Here is a 22,349-nt window from a genome sequence, read left to right on the forward strand (position 1 = left end):
TAGCCTCCCAGGCTGGGAGCTCAGGGGCCAGGCAGGATGGTCCTGCGGGCTGTAGTTTGCCCACCTCTGATGTAGGTGATAAGGGAGGCGGTAACTGTTCTTCTAATACAGTGAAATTTGAGCGAGTGCCTTTGTCACTAAGTCTGACTTTTTAGTGAGATAAGAACTCATTTTTCCTGGAAGTACATTTGCAATAGTAGTTTCTCTAAGAGTATTCAATTCTGTTGCATGTTCCAGTCTCATCTTTTTGAACATAGAATCAGTCTCCATGGTGAACCTCTCAGCATCAATTTTAGATCATAGTTACACTTAGTGAAAGTTGCGGGAGGTGATGTCCTTTCGCTGAAAGGAAGACTGTTGGTTCTCAGGCTAAATAAATTAAAAGCTCCTCTGATGTAAAGTTGCCAACGCTCCAGTTAATCAGCATAAAAGCTTGAACTTAATACTCAGCACTGTCATTCAGGGTAGTGGTACAAGTCTATAAATTCCATGTAACCAGGATCTTCAGTTTTTTCTCGAAGACTGGAAGACCTGGATACGATGAAAAGGGTTAAACATGGTTGGGGGAAGGGTAATTCTTGCATCAAAGCAAAGTGCTTTCCAGTGGAGCTACTTTAGTGATCACTCTTCTACTTCCAAGCACTCCATATGTACTTGATGCTGCTTCATTTCCGATACACTATCTTCTGCAAACCTTTGAACCATAGAACTGTCAGCAGCTGGGGAAAGTAGACTGCATGTTTGTGTCTCTAAAGACCTGCTCAGTGTTTGTTCAGCTTTTATTCGTTTCTTTGCAGGAATTGACTACAAGACCACCACTATCTTGCTGGATGGCAGAAGGGTCAAGTTGGAACTCTGGTGAGTTTACGTTTCTAAGCTATCTTGGCAGCAGGCCCAGTGTCTCCGAACATGGTGACGTCTCTGCGTGACTGAAGAGGGAATATAGATAGCTTTTGAAAGCATGCTTCAATTCACTTGTAATGCTGTAAGAAATGCTAGCCTACTGCTCATTCCCCTTTTCATTAGAATCAGAGGAGTAGCCCTGTTAGTCTGTATCCACAAAAACAAGGAGTCCGGTGGCACCTTAAAGACTAACAGATTTATGAAGAGTTTAAACAACATTTGTGTTGTAGTCTGAGTCTAAGTATTGCGAACACCTCCTAATGGTGAGTTCTTGAAACTTTTAAACAAGGAGCAGGCAAGGGGAAATGGTTTTGCAACCTGAGTCATGCATGAATAGCCTGGAAAACACTCTTCTACAGAAATCTGGGAAAGCATAACTGAATTGAGCTCCCCATTGTAAGGAGTCTTTGAACAGAAGAGGTTCTTTTTTAAATGGATATCATTTAAAGACTTCATCAGTTTAAGCAAATGAAAAAGAAACACAATTCCTAGTTGCATCAGCCACCGCCAGTCCCTGACATTTACCTCTGACATTTACAAGACTTGATATGACAAGACAGTTTACCTAAGCTGCTTTGGTGCAATTAGTGTCCCTCTTCATCATATAACTCACATTGTAGCATTAATACAGATCCTCTTTTCAGTGTGTGACTAATGAAAATTTGGGATACATAACCAAATTTTTTTGTTAGCTGGATTCCCACACTCTAAAACTATAGTCAGCCGACACCATCTGCACATCCAGTCCCAGCAACCAGACCACCATCCTCTATTCCCAGTGTGGTCTCATTTCATCCTCCTCCAGCATGTCACCCGATTCCCACACAACCTTCCCGCGCTTAAAAAAAAAAAAAAAAAATCCTTTTTCGGCTACAATGCCTAGCTTCCCAGATCACACAGGGAAAGAAGGAAAGGAACCTAGTTGTGGGGCTCCACGTCTGTTTTCAGAGAGCTGGCCCTGGATTTTGTTGGGCCCTGGCTTCCACCCTTTAGGTTAAGAGTTGGAGTGAGGGGGAACCCTATGATGAGAAGGGAACAGACCCCAAAACTAAAAGGGCATAGACTGCATTCAGTTTCTTGAACAGGGCTTACTTCAATAACATGACTCTGTAGCAGAGAACAATGAGAATGGAGAGTGATTGGTCTAGGTATAGGAGAATGGAGAGTGATTGGTCTAGAGTGATGAGGCCTTCACATTGGTGAGGCCTCATCTGGAGTACTGTGTCCAGTTTTGGGCCCCACACTTCAAGAAGGATGTGGATAAATTGGAGAGAGTCCAGCGAAGGGCAACAAAAATGATTAGGGGACTGGAACACATGACTTATGAGGAGAGGCTGAGGGAGCTGGGATTGTTTAGCCTGCAGAAGAGAAGAATGAGGGGGGATTTGATAGCTGCTTTCAACTACCTGAAAGGGGGTTCCAAAGAGGATGGCTCTAGACTGTTCTCAATGGTAGCAGATGACAGAACGAGGAGTAATGGTCTCAAGTTGCAGTGGGGGAGGTTTAGATTGGATATTAGGAAAAACTTTTTCACTAAGAGGGTGGTGAAACACTGGAATGCGTTACCTAGGGAGGTGGTAGAATCTCCTTCCTTAGAGGTTTTTAAGGTCAGGCTTGACAAAGCCCTGGCTGGGATGATTTAACTGGGAATTGGTCCTGCTTCGAGCAGGTGGTTGGACTAGATGACCTTCTGGGGTCCCTTCCAACCCTGATATTCTATGATTCTATGATATTTGCATGAAGAGTCCTTGGTGGGCAAGTAGGAATTGCAAGACTGGATCAGACTTGTGGTCCATCTAGTCTAGTATCTTGCATCAGGGGCCTGCACCAGGTGCTTCAGAGAAACATCTAAGAACCCTGAAGCATATAGGTCTCACCCTGATCTAATAGAGATTGACTTAAGCCCTGAAGCATGAGGTTTTAATATCCTTTCCACAAATTGTGTACCATTATGAAAACACTGGATATTTGTTGTTCCTGTAAATGTTCATCTCTTTTTGAATCCTGTTAAGTTCTTGGACTCTGTGTTCTGTTGCACTGAGTTCTATAGTTCAATTACATGTGTGAAAAGATGTTTCCTTCTACTAGCTTTGAATTCCCCTTTTCATTTGATTGACTGTCCCACTGTTATGTGACAGGGAGAACAGAAGTTCCCAGTCTTCCTTTGCTGCTTATATAGATAGCAATCCCGATGTATCATGTCCCCTCTTACTCGCCATCTTTCAAAGATAGCAGTCCTAGTCTTTTCAGTAATTCTTCAGAGGAGAATTTTCCTAGGCCTTTTGTCTTTTTCATTGTCCTTATCTGAACCCCTCTAATCCTGAAATATCTTTTTGGAGATGCAGTGAGCAGTACTGCATGCACTATGCAGATGAGGCCACACCTTTTCATTTATATAACAGCATTATTATAATCTCAGTATTAATCACCATCTTATTCCTTTTGCAATCTAATATTTCGTGTGCTTTTTTTGACCACAGCTGCACATTAAGCAGAAGTCTACATTGAGCTATCACAGTGATGCCCAGGTTCCATAATGTGACATTTCAAAGCTTAATTTGAGTGCAGTGCTGTGTTGAAACTTAAAGCACATCTGAGTCTATCAGGCAGCTGATGAGTCTGAAATTGAGTCTCTGGGAAACTTGATCCAGGGTGATCAGAATTCCCATTGCTTGTTGACGTGCACCTCCCAGATCAGTATCGAATGGACACAACAGGCCCAGAAGATCTCCCAGTGCACTGTCTGGTTAGCCTGACCTCGGATTGTACTTCAGTAGACATTGCTTAGATCACTATGCTGTGCTCCAGCATAATCTCCCAGATGTCCACAAGTGCTCATTGAAATTCTGTGTTAATGTCAAGTTTTAAATAAACTTCAAGGAATGACTTATACCTACAAATAAAGAGTTGAGGTGTTTAGTGTCTGTAACGCACCCTGTCGTGCCTGTGTGCTGCAGAATACGTTGTATTGCTGTGTGCTGTTCCCAATGGTGTGTGTTGTGAAGTATCTGCACACATGGTGGATTTACACTCAAGGAGGACTGGGTGTAAAGGTCTCTCCTATAGCCAGAAAGGGTCACTGATACAGCTTCCTTTCAAAAGGGCTTCAGAATGGATGAGCTCAAGGAGGACTTTCTCATTGCCACTTCAAAAAAAAAAAAAAAAAAAAAAAAGTTTAAATACAAATGTTAAGAGCATAGGCTAGGTCTGCACCATTGCCAAAGAAGGGATTCCTAGGCCAGTCTCACTTGGAGCTGAGCGAAATTAAAGAGAAGATGCCCTGCCCTTTTGAATAGTGACTCGGTTTGCCTCTTGGTTCGTCATGGAGAGGGCTGCAGGTTTGTTATGGATATGTTGATTTTCCTGTTTTGTCCTTGACTTGTCTTTGTCTCGGTGACTCACCCTGCAGCGACAGCTCCTGTCCTGTGGGACTGGGCCTGGCTCCAGCTTCTTACTCTGGGTATGGTGACCTGGTGTGCAGGATCACAGCACCGCTCCTGTTTGGCCCACCCATCATGACAAGGGGGCAGCCAGTCCAAAACTGAGTGGTGCTGTCACCCTGTGTGCCAGGTCACCATGCTCAGAGTGGGGAGCCGCCGCTGCAGGGTGAGTGCAGGATGGGCTTGCTCTTCAGCCCCATTGCTGTGACCCCCTCCTCATCAATCACAACATTTTCTATTAAAAATCTCAAAATCCATGATTTTTATTAAATTTACCATGACTGCTTTGTAACTTTTGATTTAAAAATGCTGTGATAAATTGGCAGCCCTAATCATGGAGTAGTGCTGAGAAGGTGCAAATAGAGTACTGCTCCACGGGAAGGATGATGACTACAGCAGGGGACTTCCTGGTATATCATAAAGGTGGTCACCTATTGGGGAGGAAAAACTTTCCAAAATCACGTAAAAGCATCTTGCAGAGCAGCACGCATTCCCTCCAGCTGCCAGGTACTATGCACATACAAAGAGATCAGGTGTGACTATCTGGGTTGGTTCATACTTAAGTCTGGAGAACCCCCTACTGACGAGAGACTCGTCTAACTCTTCTCAATTTGTTGGATTTTCTGTTTCAGGGACACATCTGGCCAGGGGAGATTCTGCACCATTTTCAGATCCTACTCCAGAGGTGCTCAGGTAAGCACTACCAGCATTGCTGCCCTGGACTAGGCCTGCTCACCATCAAAGTTCTCCAGGCGAATGGGAAACAAGTTAATGCCCAACAGCACCATCCAGCATCTCATGTTTCCCTTCTGATGTCCTGGCCCTGCCCTTCTGATCAGCATATGCACAAATGGGGAGACTTTCTCCAGGGGGTTGACTTATACTATTGCAGTGGAATACAAACAGTGCTCCACTCTACTAGATAGCACACTGTAGGTGGTCTGCGGAGGTATGGTTACTAGTATAGATCATGTGGGGCAGTCTTTGCACTGGATCTGCGTTAGGGTTAGGTTGGAGTTCAGGATTTTGGCTGAAAGCTGACTTGATAAGCCTCAAATGACAGGAAACTCACGAGACCAGCTTTATCTAGTCTGTTCCAGTTCCAGAAAATGAGCCTCTTCAGTTTATGTACTTGACCTGGGCCTTAAACCAGAAGGGCTGGTTTAGATGTGGTATCTCAGCCCTTAAAATGTGGGGGTGAAGGCTTAGAATGTTACTGCTGGGGGAAGTTTACGCACAATATTTTAAAATTCTGTATATTTTATTTGTCAGAATAACGCAATATTATAATTTCAGTTTCAATTATTTTGGTAATTGATTTCAAAATAACTGTCAACAAGTATCTCAACAGTACAGATAACAGCAAAAAAGATTCCCTCAGGAGTAGAGAGTTAATGAAACACCTACAACAATCCAGTTTCATTTGGGGTGCTGGAGGGGACTGTGTGAGGGCCCCCTAGTCCAGACACCCGCATCTCCCATCCCCCCCAGAGCCGAGCCACTGGGCATCTCCCAGCCCAAACACCCACATTCCCCCTCCCCCAAGAGCCCAGCTGCAGTGCAACCCCCAGCCCAGACACCAGTATCCCCAGAGCCTTTACTCCCCCCAACTTCTTTACTGTTCCGCCAGGGGACGTGGTGTGGTGCAGCCCTGCCTTTCCTCACCCTTTGTCACAGCTGGCTGGGTCCCTCAGGCCCTCTCCTTCCTGGGAGAATGAGGATCCAAGAACGTGCAGCCTCCAGCCCTGCCAGGCTGGGCGTTCTGCTCATTGGAAGCTGAGCTCTGCAGAGTCCAGTGGCCCCTAATGGAGGCCAGAAATTCTGCGGGGGAAACAGGGAATTCTTCAAAATTTTGCATTCCTCAGTGGCACAGAATTCCCCCAAGTGTAGAATGTGAACCTCTGCTTTGGGCCCAGCTCCAGAGTAGAGACTCAGTCTAACCCAACATCTCTCATTGACATCTAAGATCTCATGACTCAGACCCTGCCCAGTTCTCTGAATAGTTGTCCCTAGTCACCACAGCAGTATGGCATCACTAACTAAATCTCTCTGGTAGAATGATATGCTCCATGGAATAAAGTCCCCTTAAGCCAAATAAACTTAGGCTGCTCATTTCTCTGGCCCAGAGGGGCTCTGGAAAATATCCCTCTGACGCCTTTTCAAGAACCAGTTGTTGTCTAAAGGCTCACTGACTGGACCAGTACATCCAGCAATTACCTACGGCCTCAGCCTCTGAATTTCTGCCACTTCAACTTAATCTCTCACTGTTTTTGCTCTTTGGATTTCACTACCCAGAGCTGTTAAGCTACTTCTCCAGCTGGGAAGGCCATCATGCCTTCTTTCCTTAAGACTTCCTACAAATGTACTTGAGATCTAGACATGCGAGCACGAGACTGCATACCATGCGTGGTCTCCTCCAAGTGTCACATTTAGTTCTTTTATGTACAAATCTCTAGTGTTGTGGATGGTTCTGTGGGGTGTCTCTCTGGCTGCTGCTAACTCTATGGCTTTCTCAATGAGGAGCAGCAGCACTTCATGCTATGATTTGTGTGTGTGTGGAATGGGGGAGCACAGAGTTCCTGTACATGCACACCTAATATAATACAGGAACTTTAAGAGTAACTCCCCTTCCTGCCCCTGAGCAAGTTCTGCCCCAAAGTTGCATTCCAGAGGGCTCTAGAAGAACTCCACTCCTGGTAAAACATGTGTAGTCAGGACAGGTCTTTGTCCCATCCAACTTCTGATACCATGTGGTATTTTGATGATCAAATGAAATTTGACCAAAACCAATCTTTTCCTGTTCCTGAAACCTTATTAGAGTCAAATGCACAAACCAAACTCTTGACAGACAGAGATGGCTGATTACAAACTAGGATTAGAACTAGACGATGAGTCCCTCTAGATTTCCTAATCATCCTGACAGGAAACACCAACTGACAGCTCCTACCTCACTCTGGAGGATTCAAAGATACAAGCTGCTCTCCAAACTATTGCTGTTAGAAGCTTTCTAACTTACAATCAAAGTTTTTTGGAGCAGGGACATCTCTAGGTCAGTGTACAGTGTCTAGTGCAAGGGGGTCCTGATCCATGACTGGGGCCTCTAGGCACTACTACAATACAAGTACAAAAATGAAGGAGAAACAAAAGGCTAAAGAAGCAGCCTTGCAGTGTGTAGCAACCTGTTACCATGTCAGAACTGGAATGGAGTTATACCTAGGGTGACCGTATGTCCCATTTTGACCAAGACAGTCCCCTTTTTAAGCCTTGTCCCAGCCATCCTGACTTTTTTGGCAAAAGTGAGCATTTGTCCCATTTGCTCTTACTAACTGGTGATCAGCTGGCACCAGCAAACGGGACAAATGCCCACTCTTGTCAAAAAAGTAGGGTGTGGAAGAACGTGTGGGGGCGAGCAGCAGTGCCAGCCTCTGGGAGGGGAAGGCAGGGCTTGAGTGAGCGGCGATCCCAGCCCCGCATAAGGGGCAGGCAGGACTTGAGTGTGCAGCAACGCCATCCCCAGCCCCATGCAAGGGGCAGGCAGGGCTCGAGCGAACAATGATGGGGGAGGGGGCCGGGGGATACAGGGCTTGGGTGAGCAGCTCAGGCCCGTGTGGTGTCCTGTTTTTCCCTTTGGGAAATATGATCACTCTAGTTATACCACTAGAAATCAAAATAAATAATGCAAGATGGCTGCATTGGATAACCACTTAATTCCTGTAACTAGGCCTGTCCTCAGCACTGCTGTCTGTTGGAGTGACTTGTGGTGTGATAAGGTGCCACAGAGGGGCAGCCTCTTATTGAAACTGAATTGGGAGAGCTGACTTTCAGTCTCAAATGGAGCATTTTCTTAGGCAGTAGCTTCCCTCCCTCCCCTATACAAGAGTGTTGGGTGTTTCCTTTGAATGGCAGAGTCTGGAACTGCTGGTGTTTGCACACATCCAACAATGCCTGCACCAGCACCCCACAGTGACCAACAAAAGCTTGAAAGTGTTTATCTATATGGAAAGTATGCCTCACTTACCTTCCCTGCATACCTTGCCACCAGGGAGCAGCCTGTGAGGGATGTGATTTGATTTTTTTTTAAATTTTTTTAGCCCAGACCTTACAGCTGATCTGGGTGGCAGGGGTCATTTTAGTATAGACAAAGGACTGTGTGCAGGGATGTAGATAGAGCTGCCAGTCAGCAGGGGGCTTATGTAGCAAGGTACAACTTCTGTCTTCCTCAAAACTTCCGGATTCTGCGTAGCTTGTAACTTCCCTTTCCACAGGTGCACCTCTTTTGCTTGTTTAGTGATCCTAAAGGTTGAGTGTAAATAGTGAGTGAGCTGACATATTAAAAAGCAAAAGGATACGAAATGAAAACCTCTCTGCAGCATGTGAATTCAATTTCCACTGCAACCTTATAGCATTGTTCTCATGAGACAAGCGTTTGTATGTGAAACTTGGGCACTTTTTGGAGGCTAAGGACAGGAAGCCCAGGGATCCTTCCACTGTGTGGTTTGTAATAACCCTTCATTCAATACTAGTAGCTGAAAGCCCATGCTGTAATTTGTAAAGTCATGTGTTTAAAAAAAAAAAAAAAAAAAAAAAAAGCTGAGAATTTAGAAATTAGGCAGTTTCAGACGGCAAATCCCTGTGATTGCACCTGGTCATATTCTAAACAAAAATAGCTGTTAACTGTGGTTGTAGCTGTTTCCATCAGTTCACACTGATTCAACAGCCGTTCTAGGATTCAAAGCGACACACAGCATGATGTTCTTGAAATCCTACTCTGTAGAGGAATAGATTAACATAGGCTGATCACTAATTCTAAATTTTAACGGCTGTCTTGAGTTTGGTGCCTACTGTCCTTCATGGTAGAATGAACTGTGTAGCCTGAGCTTTCGCTGAAATATTTGTGCAGATCTCAGGGTGTCTTTGTATCGAGACTAAAACATTGCAGAATGAGGTCCCTTTAAATAAATCATGCTTGCTCTTTCTCATGAAGCTGGCCACATGTTTCAGGAAAAGGGCCATCCTAGTTTAAACTGCTCTTTAAGTAGCCAAGCAAAGGGAAGGGACTGGTTGCACCAGAAGGTAGAATTTTCTGCAAGGATGGGCTTTGGTGCATTAATTTCTTAGCACCACCTTCTGGCTCTTGAAAAGGCTCCTACAGACTTGGCACTAGACTGTCATCTTTGCCCTTTTCTCTGTTTGAAAGCTACCATTCACCAAGAGCTGAGTTTCAGGCTCCTAGCTATAAAAGCCAAGCAGCTGCTTGGTCTGAGAAGCATCTCCTCTTCAGGGAGGTTGCACCTGACTCTGGTGCGGAGAATGAATGGAGTGGGGAGAGCAAAACTTCTGTGGAAGTTTCCTTAAGAAATTTGGCCCTAATTACCATGGACTGGGAAGTAATCTCAGAATGGGAAGAGAATCTGCCTTGACGATTCCCTTTCCCATACTGTACATCTTCTCATTCAGCCCAAGCTCTGGACTGTGAGAGGAGATTAGTCCGCATTAACAAGGAGGCATGTGTCTTGAACACTTTGCAGTATCTGCAGATTGCGCACTATCAGCGTGTCTTGGTTACTGGACTTGGTAAACAACGTTACATACTTTTATGGGTCACCTCAATTGGGCACATGCATTGTTCTTCTGGAAAAAGTCAGTCATTGGAAGTATCAGGATTGGACAAACCTCATTGTCCAAAATTAATCCATTTCAGATATTGGGCAATGAATAGTCCCCTTTTCAGCCTAAGCAAACAAGCCCACCTGACTAAGTGGTGCTTGGAGCCATGGACAAATGATTGGAGTACAGTAGGGCAAGTGACAAAGCCACACTATCTCCTTTGACAAGGAATAGGTGATTTAACTCACTTTGTTACCTACTGCTTTAAAAAGGTAAAAGATTTGTTTAGGCTTGAAGGAAAGCGGTACCAAGTTGCAGGTTTAAGAGTGTAGCCAAAAGTACTTTAAAATGCAGTAACAGTGATGTAGGCCAGTAGACCATTAGGCTAAATTCTTTAGGCTGTGGTCTGACATGCTGCCTTTGTCTGTTAGTGTTCTTTAGTTAAGAATCGTGCATTTCTCCCTAACTGGGTCTTCATCAGAATTAGCAGTAGCCTGTTGCAGGCAATGTTGCCTAGTGGCTGGAACAGGTGACTCTCGGGACATTTGCATTCTGGTCCTAATTCTGCTCCTGAATGTGAGAGATCTACAAGGCACTCCAACCTATCTGTGCCTCCATTTTCTCATCTGTGAAATCCTCATAGGGTTGCTGTGGGCTCTCCCCACCCCCCATCCCATACTTTAACAGCCTCTTTTTAAGTAGCCCTATACCTATCCCTGAGGCCCCTGCCAGTTTTTGTAGTGGTAGAATGTCATTTTTCCTCTTCGTTGTTGGATGAAAGGTGCATACAGACAGGGGAAACTGACTACAACGAAACAGAAAAGCAGAGTAGTCACAAATGGCAACATTTTCAAGAGCATATAAGTCCCATTTTCAAAGTGATTTGAGCACTGTGAAAGTCGGGGAGATTTAGGTACTCTTGTAAACTTTACCCAAAGCTCTGCTAAACACACTCTCAATAACCTAACTGGAAATACTTTTGTCTCTAATCTTTTCTGGTAATAGTGACCTTGGATGGTACAAATAATAGTTACAAACTGTTCAGATAGAATGTGTGATTGATAGTGTCCTAACTTGAACAGTCCCCTATTGCCCCTTCCCATATTTGGGATGGGGAAGATCCAAAACATGTAAATCACAGCCTGGGGCTGTGCATCTGTGTAGTAGGGGCTGCCATTCATGTCATAACTGTGCCAGGTAGCTCACCACCTGGAATAATTGTCCACTTGAGGGTATAGCGCTCTAATCTTTCTGACCTCTCTCCAGCTTCAATTTCTGCTTCTACTGCAGAAAGGTCTTCATGGAAGCTATTCTGTAGTACCTCAGTGTTCCCTGCCTCAAGAATTTAAATTCATGTAGTGAGATCAGAGGCTAGGAAGAATGGGGAAGCATCACTGAAACCTGTGTGAGCAGCTTCCCAGCAGATACTGTCAGTGCAGCTCAGGCTTCAGGAATTCAGGGAGAGAAAATAAATAGGAAAGAAGTGGTGGTGATGGCTAACTCAGTTGCTGTCATGTCAGAGGAGTGCTCCTAACTGACAGGCTAAGATGTCTGGAAAAGCAAACTGATCTCTACCTTCTGGGGCTGGCTTGCTTTTTCCCCACCCTACCCTTGCATGCTCTTTCTGATTTGAAATCGGAGGGTGGTGAGGGCTTTTGCTCTTCATGCTTGACAGCTAGCTGTTCCAGTTCCTATTTTACCTTTTTTTTCCTCATGTCTTTTTACAACTTCATCTGCCACTCACGTAACTAAGGGCTGATCTACACTAAGCTGTGTGAGCTATGTACATTATGTAACTGAAGTCGACGTTACTTAGATCAACTTACAGCAGTGTCTACACCATGCTGTGTCAACGGGAGATGCTCTTCCGCTGACTTAGTGGGTCTTCACCAGACCCACTAAATCAACACTGCTGCATCAATCACATCAGTGCCAGTTTAGCCATAAGTATGACAGGCCCTCAGCTACTTAGACCCACCATACTGATTTAACACCTTGGGACTAGTGAGTTTGGACTGTACATAGATGTTCAATATCCTACAAGGTTGTATTCTAATCAGAAGTGTGAGCAGCTAGCACGGGCTGGGCAAACTTTTTGGCCTGAGGGCCACATCAGGGTGTGTCAAGGTCCCTTCCCCACTCTGAACTCTAGGGTACAGATGTGGGGACCTGCATGGAAAAACCCCCTAAGCTTTATTTTCACCAGCTTAGGTTAAAACTTCCCCAGGGTACAAACTATTTTTCCTTTTGTCCCTGGACCTTATTGCTGCCACCACCAAGCATCTAACAAATATAACTGGGAAAGAGCCTACTTGGAAACGTTCCCCCCCCCCCCCCCCCAAGCCCTACATCCCCTTTCCTGGGGAAGGCTAGATAAAAATCCTCACCAATTTGCATAGGTGAACACAGACCCAAACCCTTGGATCTTAAGAACAATGAAAAAGCAGTCAGGTTCTTAAAAGAAGAATTTTAATTAAAGAAAAAGTAAAAGAATCACCTCTGTAAAATCAGGATAGTAAATACCTCACAGGGTAATCCGATTCAAAATATAGAGACTCCCTCTAGGCAAAACCTTAAGTTACAAAAAGACACAAAAACAGGAATATACATTCCATCCAGCACAACTTATTTTATCATCCATTTAAACAAAACAGAAGCTAACGCATATCTAACTAGATTGCTTATTAACTCTTTACAGGAGTTCTGACCTGCATTCCTTCTCTGGTCCTGGCAAAAGACAACACAGACGGAGAGAACCCTTTGTTTCCACCCCTCCAGCTTTTAAATTATCTTGTCTCCTCATTGGTCATTTTGGTCAGGTGCCAGCAAGGTTGTCTTAGCTTCTTAACACTTTACAGGTGAAAGGGTTTTTCCTCTGGCCAGGAGGGATTTAAAGGTGTTTACCCTTCCCTTTATATTTATGACAGGGTGCGAAACTGTATGGAGGGCTGGGTAGGGAAGGCTGTGCCCCCCAAACAGCCTGACCCCCATCCCCTATTCGTCCCCTCCCACTTCCCGTCCCCTGACTGCCCCCTCCTGGGACCCCCAGCCCCAAACTGCCCCCCTGGGATCCCACCACCTATCCACACCCCCGTCCCCTGACTGCCCCCTCCTGGGACCCCCAGCCCCAAACTGCCCCCCTGGGATCCCACCACCTATCCACACCCCCGTCCCCTGACTGCCCCCTCCTGGGACCCCCAGCCCCAAACTGCCCCCCTGGGATCCCACCACCTATCCACACCCCCGTCCCCTGACTGCCCCCTCCTGGGACCCCCAGCCCCAAACTGCCCCCCTGGGATCCCACCACCTATCCATACCCCCGTCCCCTGACTGCCCCCTCCTGGGACCCCCAGCCCCAAACTGCCCCCCTGGGATCCCACCACCTATCCATACCCCCGTCCCCTGACAACCCCCCCCGGACTCCCACGCCCTATCCAACCCCCCCATTCCCCGACCCCTGACTTCCCCAGAACCTCTGCCCCATCCAACTGCCCCCTGTCCCCTGACTGCTCCCCGCCCCCCCCCCCCCCGGGACCCGCTACCCAACCCCCCCGCACACACACTGCCGCGCACCACCTCCTTACTATACCACTCAGAGCAGCAGGATCTTGCAGCCCCACTGCCCGCGCAGCGGCGTGGCTTTGTGGGAGGGGGATCAGCGGGAGAGGAGCCGGGGGTGAGCCTGCCAGGCCAAGAGCTCGGGGGCCGGGCAGGATGGTCCCGCAGGCCATAGTTTTCCTGGCTCTGAGCTAGCAAAAACCCTCAGTAGACCTATAACTGTCACTATTAGGGCTCTTGCTAGTTGGCATTTGTACCTCACGCTAAGATGCTCCTGACATTAAAGGGTTAAGTGTGTGAATTAGGATCTCTCACTCTGCCAGGTTAATCTGACTTTTTGTTCTTAACCAAGGTATCAGTTCTGGAATTTTTGGCTTGGTCTTCAGCAGTACCTCTTATTCAAGGATCTCAAAGCATTTTTCTATATAAACATCAGTCAAGCATCAAACACCTTGTTTCTACCCCCAACAAGGTGGACATTTAGTTCCATCTTATAGGTGGGTAAATTGAGGCAGCGGAACTGTGACTGGATCAAGGTGACCAGCAAAATGTCGCAAAGTCAAGACCAGAATCTAGGGATCAGGCTACCTAGTCCTGTACTCCATCTGTTAGACCACATGCTAAAGAAAATAGACTTTGCCCAGAAGAGAAATAGCCAGTTGTAGCATACCTTGAAGCATCTGACTGCCTCTGAACTGATCCATGTTAAGCCTGCCATGGTGCAGTTAGCAAGCACCGCCATGGTTTCACCATATTTGAATAATTGTAGGATATGTGGCAGTGTGCACATTGCAGTTGTAATGGTAGCGGATTCCATAGGGGCCAGCAGATTACTGTTTGACTTTTAAATTTGTCTGCAGCCTAGTGTGTGTAATAGCATTTCTCAGGGCTTAAAGGCAAACAACTTGAGCAAGGGCCTGCTATCATTATACACTTTCACATCTCTGACAGTGGTGCAAATACAATCTAGTCTGCCAGATCAGAGTGACCTGGGAAGCATTTTGACAGCAGTAACTTGTGGCACATAACTGGGCACTAAGCACGAAGAACAAATCAGCTTCATTAGCTGAATTTTCAGAATTCTGATTAGCTGTGGTCTAATAACAATCAGTAGAGCGCCAGTCTTCCCCTCCCTTCTGCAACCAGGGGATTGGCACTCTAAACTGCCTTCTTGTTCATGGCACAGCTTGGGCGACACTCTCACTTGAGACCCTCTGATACCTGTGAAGATCAGATTCCGCTTACGCTAATGAGCAGAAATTGCATCCTGTTAGGAAATCACCAGTCCTTTAGAAATGCAAATCTTGATTTTGAAGTTGTTTTATTTGCATGGGTATGTATTAAAAATAATGCCCAACATTCAGGGGGATGTAACAAAATAGTTGTTAATGTTGTTAAACCTTTGCAGTGTCACATACGGTACACATAGCATATTTAACCGTGTTTAAGATGGTACAGAAATCTATATGCCATTTTGGCTTCTAGTCTTTTACCCTTCTCTATTGTAAATCGTTCTAATCTGATGCTCACAACTAGTGCTCCTAAGCTTGTTATGGGAGTAAATAACATTGCAGCAATCATGTGGCTTTTTCAAGTATTGGATAGTTTCTAGTCTGAGGAGGAGCTATTCTTTTCAGCACCCTTGCGCATGCCAATAACTAAACTTGTTTCCGCAGACTGTGGAGACTCGACCAGCCACCCTTCACATGGCTGTAATACACAGAGGTTCAAAGAATGTGCTACATAAATTGTTCCAGACAGCTGTCTGCAGTTCATTTTTAATATGCATTCTAAGATTATTCCATGGGCAGCCTGGATCGGAGTCTCCAAGCTGCAGCCATAACACAATAAAAATATTGCTGAGCTCTGCCTAGTAACAACATTTCTGATGGGTTGCCTGTTTACCCAGTTGATGGTTTAACAGTATTTGGTGGGATACTGGAATTTTTGGCACCTTTTGCTGTTTCTCAGATGCTGGCTGGGCTCTGCCTTACAGCTGGTTAGATCACAGCAGATACATGGGTTGTGTCAATCATTCAACTCAAGCCAAGGTGAGAGGAGGGGGCAAAGGACAAAATGTAACTGCTCTGGTTGCAGTAAATGCCTTCAGTCCTCCAGTTCAGAGGATTTTTCTACCCAGCTTACATGCGGCTTCCTCTGAACCAGAGAGAAGGATAGGTGCTCTTCCAAGCCTTCCTTCCCAGCAGCCTTCTAGGGACAGGGTTGCTAATGAATATCAAACTCCAGACAATCATACTATTAAATAGCATGCACCTGGGTTAAGCGGAGTCCTTTTGCAATCACGTAATTTCCTAGTGCCTTGTTTTTCTCTTTGTTCTCTTGTATGCTTCTCTCTCACAGTCTCAAAAGCTTGTTTTCCAAGCCACAATTTGCTCACTCATTAAATATTCAAAACGCCATAGCAGAAATAACGTGCATTGCATTGGTAGTCAGAACAAACACCCTGTCAAGACTTCATAGATTCTTACTCTTCAGTAGGCCCAATCTAGTCCTCTCTAGCTAATGCAGTAGCAGCAGCTCTCCCTGGGACTCTGATTTCCCCTGCCATTACAGGACTTTCCTGATGCTTCCTCTTGGTTATGCAGAAATGCCTTTTGGTGGTCGAGTGAAAATCAGCTTTAACTTTAGCACAGTTAAAATGCTTTAAAAATAAATGTGTAAGCACACTGCTTTCTTATACAATAACAAATGACCATTCCTTTTTCATTGCATGTGTGTGCACATATACATGACATGGACACTTCCACTTAATAGAGAGGGGCGGAGACAAGCACACATTCACTCTTTCTCTGTGCTGTATTGGTGATACGTACACATGCCAAAAAGCCGAGCAGAACTTCATTTTCAAAATGCATCAGAAAATGTGGAATGAGGCAGGCTTAGGAATGCATCAGCCTCCTTTCATCTGAGATGAAGGTGAGTGAATGGATTGTGCAGGACAGGTAGGAAGGATGATCCAGTGGCTAATGTATTGCCTTGGGAGTAAGGAGATCAGGATTCAGTTCCTACCAATTTGCTCATCTGCAAAATGGGGTTAATAACAATCTTTTACCTCTCAGGAGCACTATGAGGTTACATATCTTTTTTTTTTTTTCTCTCTCTCTCCTCCCTGTGAGGTGTATGATGATGAGAACTGTATAAGTACCTAGAGTGACAGACTGTACAAATAGTTGCACATTATGGCATTCTTTTGTTCTTTACAGTAACCTAAGAAATGCCATACAGAACATTATTTAGTGCGGTTGTAAATTGGAAAAGGGAGGCAATCAGTGAAGCAATGTCTAAGTTAGGATTGCCTGTGTGGCTCTATCCCAGGCTCCGTTTGCATGTGTGTGCATAATAATATGGCTCTGTCACTACTTTTTGTTCCAAATTAACAGTGAGTGAAGCAGGGTTGTGTAATAAACAAAGCTCATTTCCAAAGCACGCCTGCCAAACTCATTGCATGGTCGATAGGGTGTCAGGCGTTGGGCAGGACAAAAGACAGGATTTTTCAAAAGGAAACAGGTGCCTCATGCAGACAGTACCATCCATCCTGTGCAGGAAAAAAAGAGTATGTGCTTATTCTATCCTAATGCACATGTTGGGGGAGTAGTGGCAGAGTTAAGGGTCACAGACAACCTTAACTTTGGTATTTCTTGATTTCTCAAGAAAGGAGAGCAGCAGAATACAGACCCTGGACTTCAGAAAAGCAGACTTTGACTCCCTCAGGGAACTGATGGGCAAGATCCCCTGGGAGAATAACATGAGGGGGAAAGGAGTCCAGGAGAGCTGGCTGTATTTTAAAGAATCCTTATTGAGGTTACAGGGACAAACCATCCCGATGTGTAGAAAGAATAGTAAATATGGCGACCAGCTTGGCTTAACAGTGAAATCCTTGCTGCTCTTAAATACAAAAAAGAAGCTTACAAGAAGTGGAAGATTGGGCAAATGACCAGGGATGAGTATAAAAATATTGCTCGGGCTTGCAGGAGTGAAATCAGGAAGGCCAAATCACACCTGGAGTTGCAGCTAGCAAGAGATGTTAAGAGTAACAAGAAGGGTTTCTTCAGGTATGTTAACAAAAAGAAGAAAGTCAAGGAAAGTGTGGGCCCCTTACTGAATGAGGGAGGCAACCTCGTGACAGAGGATGTGGGAAAAGCTAATGTACTCAATGCTTTTTTTGCCTCTGTCTTCACGAACAAGGTCAGCTCCCAGACTACTGCACTGGGCAGCACAGCATGGGGAGGAGGTGACCAGCCTCTGGAGAAAGAAGTGATTCGGGACTATTTAGAAAAGCTAGACGAGCACAAGTCCATGGGGCCGGATGCGTTGCATCCGAGAGTGCTAAAGGAGTTGGCGGATGTGATTGCAGAGCCATTGGCCATTATCTTTCAAAACTCATGGCGATCGGGGGAGGTCCCAGATGACTGGAAAAAGGCTAATGTAGTGCCCATCTTTAAAAAAAGGGAAGGAGGAGGATTCTGGGAACTACAGGCCTGTCAGCCTCACCTCAGTCCCTGGAAAAATCGTGGAGCAGATCCTCAAGGAATCAATTCTGAAGCACTTAGAGGAGAGGAAAGTGATCAGGGACAGTCAGCATGGATTCACCAAGGGCAAGTCATGCCTGACTAATCTAATTGCCTTCTATGATGAGATAACTGGCTCTGTGGATGAAGGGAAAGCAGTGGACGTGTTGTTCCTTGACTTTAGCAAAGCTTTTGACACGGTCTCCCACAGTATTCTTGCCAGCAAGTTAAAGAAATATGGGCTGGATGAATGGACTATAAGGTGGATAGAAAGCTGGCTAGATTGTCAGGCTCAACGGGTAGTGATCAATGGCTCCATGTCTAGTTGGCAGCCGGTGTCAAGTGGAGTGCCACGGGGGTCGGTCCTGGGGCCGGTTTTGTTCAATATCTTCATAAATGATCTGGAGGATGGTGTGGATTGCACCCTCAGCAAGTTTTGCAGATGACACTAAACTGGGAGGAGTGGTAGATACGCTGGAGGGTAGGGATAGGATACAGAGGGACCTAGACAAATTGGAGGATTGGGCCAAAAGAAATCTGATGAGGTTCAACAAGGACAAGTGCAGAGTCCTGCACTTAGGACGGAAGAATCCAATGCACTGCTACAGACTAGGGACCGAATGGCTCGGCAGCAGTTCTGCAGAAAAGGACCTAGGGGTTACAGTGGACGAGAAGTTGGATATGAGTCAGTGTGCCCTTGTTGCCAAGAAGGCCAATGTCATTTTGGGGTGTATAAGTAGGGGCATTGCCAGCAGATCGAGGGACGTGATCATTCCTCTCTATTCAACATTGGTGAGGCCTCATCAGGAGTACTGTGTCCAGTTTTGGGCCCCACACTACAAGAAGGATGTGGAAAAATTGGAAAACGTCCAGCGGAGGACAACAAAAATGATTAGGGGACTGGAACACATGACTTATGAGGAGAGGCTGAGGGAACTGGGGATGTTTAGTCTTTAGAAGAGAAGAATGAGGGGGGATTTGATAGCTGCTTTCAACTACCTGAAAGGGGGTTCCAAAGAGGATGGCTCTAGACTGTTTTCAGTGGTAGCAGATGACAGAACGAGGAGTAATGGTCTAAAGTTGCAGTGTGGGAGATTTAGGTTGGATATTAGGAAAAACTTTTTCACTAGGAGGGTGGTGAAACACTGGAATGCTTTACCTAGGGAGTAGGTGGAATCTTCTTCACTAGAAGTTTTTAAGGTCAGGCTTGACAAAGCCCTGGCTGGGATGATTTAGTCAGGGATCGGCCCTGCTTTGAGCAGGGGGTTGGACTAGATGACCTCCTGAGGTCCCTTCCAACCCTGATATTCTATGATTCTCTGTGTGTTTCACTTGGCAACCTAAACTCAGTCCACGTGTGCATGGAATTATAAAGTATCTATGTTGACAGTGGAGGAATACTTACTTACTTTCTTGAAGTCAAAGCAAGTATAGCCTTGATCTTTCACTCAACTACAGATAGTTGGGCACCATCTTCCTGATGATGTATTGCATTGATATTCCTCTTTGGGAGCTGTGGTCCAAGATCTCCTTAAAGTGCTTAAATATGCTATCCTACAGCATGTGTCCAGCAGAAACACTCTCTTGACAAATTAGGCCTCATGATTGTTTCTACTGGCTAAGGCAGTTTTGTCCACAAGTAAACAAGACCGCTGCATAATGTCTTCTATCTAATTGGTTTGCAGTTTAATCTTTTTTTAAAAAAGAAATCCTACTTTCTGCTTCATAAAGGAAAAGTTGTTTTCTCTTTTGGCTGCTTTGATTTATGAAGAAATCATGAAAAATTCTTCCCCCCCATTTCCCTCCCATCCCTAAATAAACAACCCCAAACCCTGCATGTTTACTTTGGGAGCACCTTAATTTTTGTCTTCTCTGTTTTAGTGGATGACTCCGTAGAAGGCCACAGAACTGGAGTGATTTTTTAAATTTTTAATTTTTTTTTTTTAATCCTTACTTGGTAGGAACTTTGCAAAATTGTTGAACATTTTCTTTTCTACCCCCTCCTCCCTCTCCCCCTACATACATACACTTTCTTGATCTCATTGCCTACTATATATAACTGTGAAAATAATTATCAATCAGGTGCCTTAGGCAAAACTTTCGATTTTTAAAATGTTAACTTTTTCCATTTAGGTAATGTAAATAATGCAGATGATGGTGATTTTTAACAACTTTCTCATGACCTTAACCTTTGGCACATGGGCCTTGGATAGATGTTCTGCAGGCAACAGAAATTCCCCAATAGTGGAGACTAATGATGAGGAGTGGGCAGACTTTGTAGAGGACAAAAGATACTATGGATCAGGGCTATTGGACTGTATAGAAAGAGGAATTTTAGAGTTGCTTTGAAGAATATAGTAAAAACTGGCCAGGCCCTGGCCCTTCCCCAACCCCACCTCCAAAACTCTCTCCATAATCAAGGAGACACCTATTTAAAGGGAAGTCCATTGTGAAAACACATGTTCTGCTGCACCCAGCATATGTTTGCCTTGTGCTATCCATTACTACAGAAGGGAGGTAAATATTGTAACTGCTTAATAAAACGGCTGGCAAATTTTGACTAAACTAGACAATAACAGTGGTACATGTTACAAATACTGGCATAGCTAAAATGTCCCAGCAGGCATCACTCCAGTGTAATCCAAACCACACACTCTGCTCCTGCCCTGGGAGAACAGGAAGGAAAGTCCCACCCCCCTCCCTATATAGCTTTGTACAGTTGACCTGGTGCATTGTGGGATTTTGTTTAAAGTATTGGACACAGAACAAAAATACTGGAAGACTAGGTGGAGTAGCGGTATGATCTGGTACAATAAATCCTGTGCTTCTAACTGAATGAAGCAGTGATTTTGTGCAGTAGCACCAGTAACCCCCCGGTATGTTGGAATATCCTGCAGATTAGTTGACTTCTACCAGTTGGTACGTAGAATCACCGAATCTCAGGGCTGAAAGGGACCTCAGGAGGTCATCTAGTCCAACCCCCTGCAGGACCAATCCCCAACTAAATCATCCCAGCCAGGGCTTTGTCAACCTTAAAAACCTCTAAGGAAGGAGATTCCACCACCTCCCTAGGTAATGCATTCCAGTGTTTCACCACCCGCCTAGTGAAAAAGTTTTTCCTAATATCCAATCTAAACCTCCCCCACTGCAACTTGAGACCATTACTCCTTGTCCTGTCCTCTTCTACCACTGAGAATAGTCTAGACCCATCCTCTCTGGAACCACCTCTCAGGTAGTTGAAAGCAGCTATCAAATCCCCCCTCATTCTTTTCTTCTGCAGACTAAACAATCCCAGTTCCTTCAGCCTCTCCTCATAAGTCATGTGTTCCAGTCCCCTAATCATTTTTGTTGCCCTCCGCTGGACGCTTTCCAATTTTTTCACATCCTTCTTGTAGTGTGGGGCCCAAAACTGGACACAGTACTCCAGATGAGGCCTCACCAGTGTCAAATAGAGGGGAACGATCACGTCCCTCGATCTGCTGGCAATGCCCCTACACTGAAATGTCAGTGCAGTCTTCAAAACTTCACTGCACTGCCTACAGATGCTGGGTGGAGGGTGAGGCAAGACTCTCTTTTCTCACTAAGGGTCGAGTTGTTTTGATTTGGGGCACACCCTTTAACTCTAACCCCAGAGCTGACTGTCCTTTGGGGACATCAGGCTGCATTTGCTTAGAAGCCTGGCTATATACACTATGCCTGCTGCAAGACCTGGATTTTGTAGCCTGGACCTGTTTGTTTTGCAGTTACATTGGCCTCTGACCATTTGTATCAGTGCTGGGTTTTTTTCCTTATGATGTAGTTATTTCCAGCTGAGCCTCTGTGTCATAATAATGTTGGTTCATCTGTTCCTACTCTAGTTCCAATCAGTATCTTCCACTGTGACTCTTCCTATGCAACCCAGTTACAATAACAGTAGCAGTGGAGCTGTAGGAGTAGATTATCTTGAACTTCCTGTTTTCATTCAAATACCCTTGGTGTGAAAGGGGGGAGAGAGAGAACAAATAAAGTAGACGCAAGCACTAGTCAGGCCTTAGCTGCCCTTTAAGAAGAATCTCTGCATCATTTACATGTCTGCTCACTTTCTGGTAAATGCTTTGAAACCAGAGGTGGTAAAATGTGTGCTTGTAGGGTTAGACACACATCACCTGGTGCTGGGAGTACAGGAAAGCCTGGAACTGGACTAATTCAGTAAGAAATGCTCATCTGAGTTTTCTCTGATATGTTCCACTGTATTGCTATGGACTCCTCCTGTAGTAGCTGCCATTAAAAAGGCAAGATTTTCCCAACAGATACCACATAGCAACCATTATTG

The 22,349-nt window shown here is 45.2% G+C and overlaps 1 protein-coding gene across 1 annotated transcript in view; it reads left to right on the forward strand.

Annotated features, from left to right (window-relative positions):
* The window catches only part of RAB40C (RAB40C, member RAS oncogene family), a 65,343-nt gene that overhangs the window by 34,423 nt on the left and 8,571 nt on the right, over positions 1-22,349 (forward strand). The window contains exons 2-3 of the mRNA XM_073362867.1: positions 798-858; positions 4,976-5,036. Coding sequence (XP_073218968.1) covers positions 798-858; positions 4,976-5,036 — 122 coding nt within the window. The remainder of the gene's footprint in view (positions 1-797; positions 859-4,975; positions 5,037-22,349) is intronic.

This window comes from Lepidochelys kempii, chromosome 10 (assembly GCF_965140265.1).
Source record: "Lepidochelys kempii isolate rLepKem1 chromosome 10, rLepKem1.hap2, whole genome shotgun sequence".
In the NCBI taxonomy this organism is placed as follows: domain Eukaryota; kingdom Metazoa; phylum Chordata; order Testudines; family Cheloniidae; genus Lepidochelys; species Lepidochelys kempii.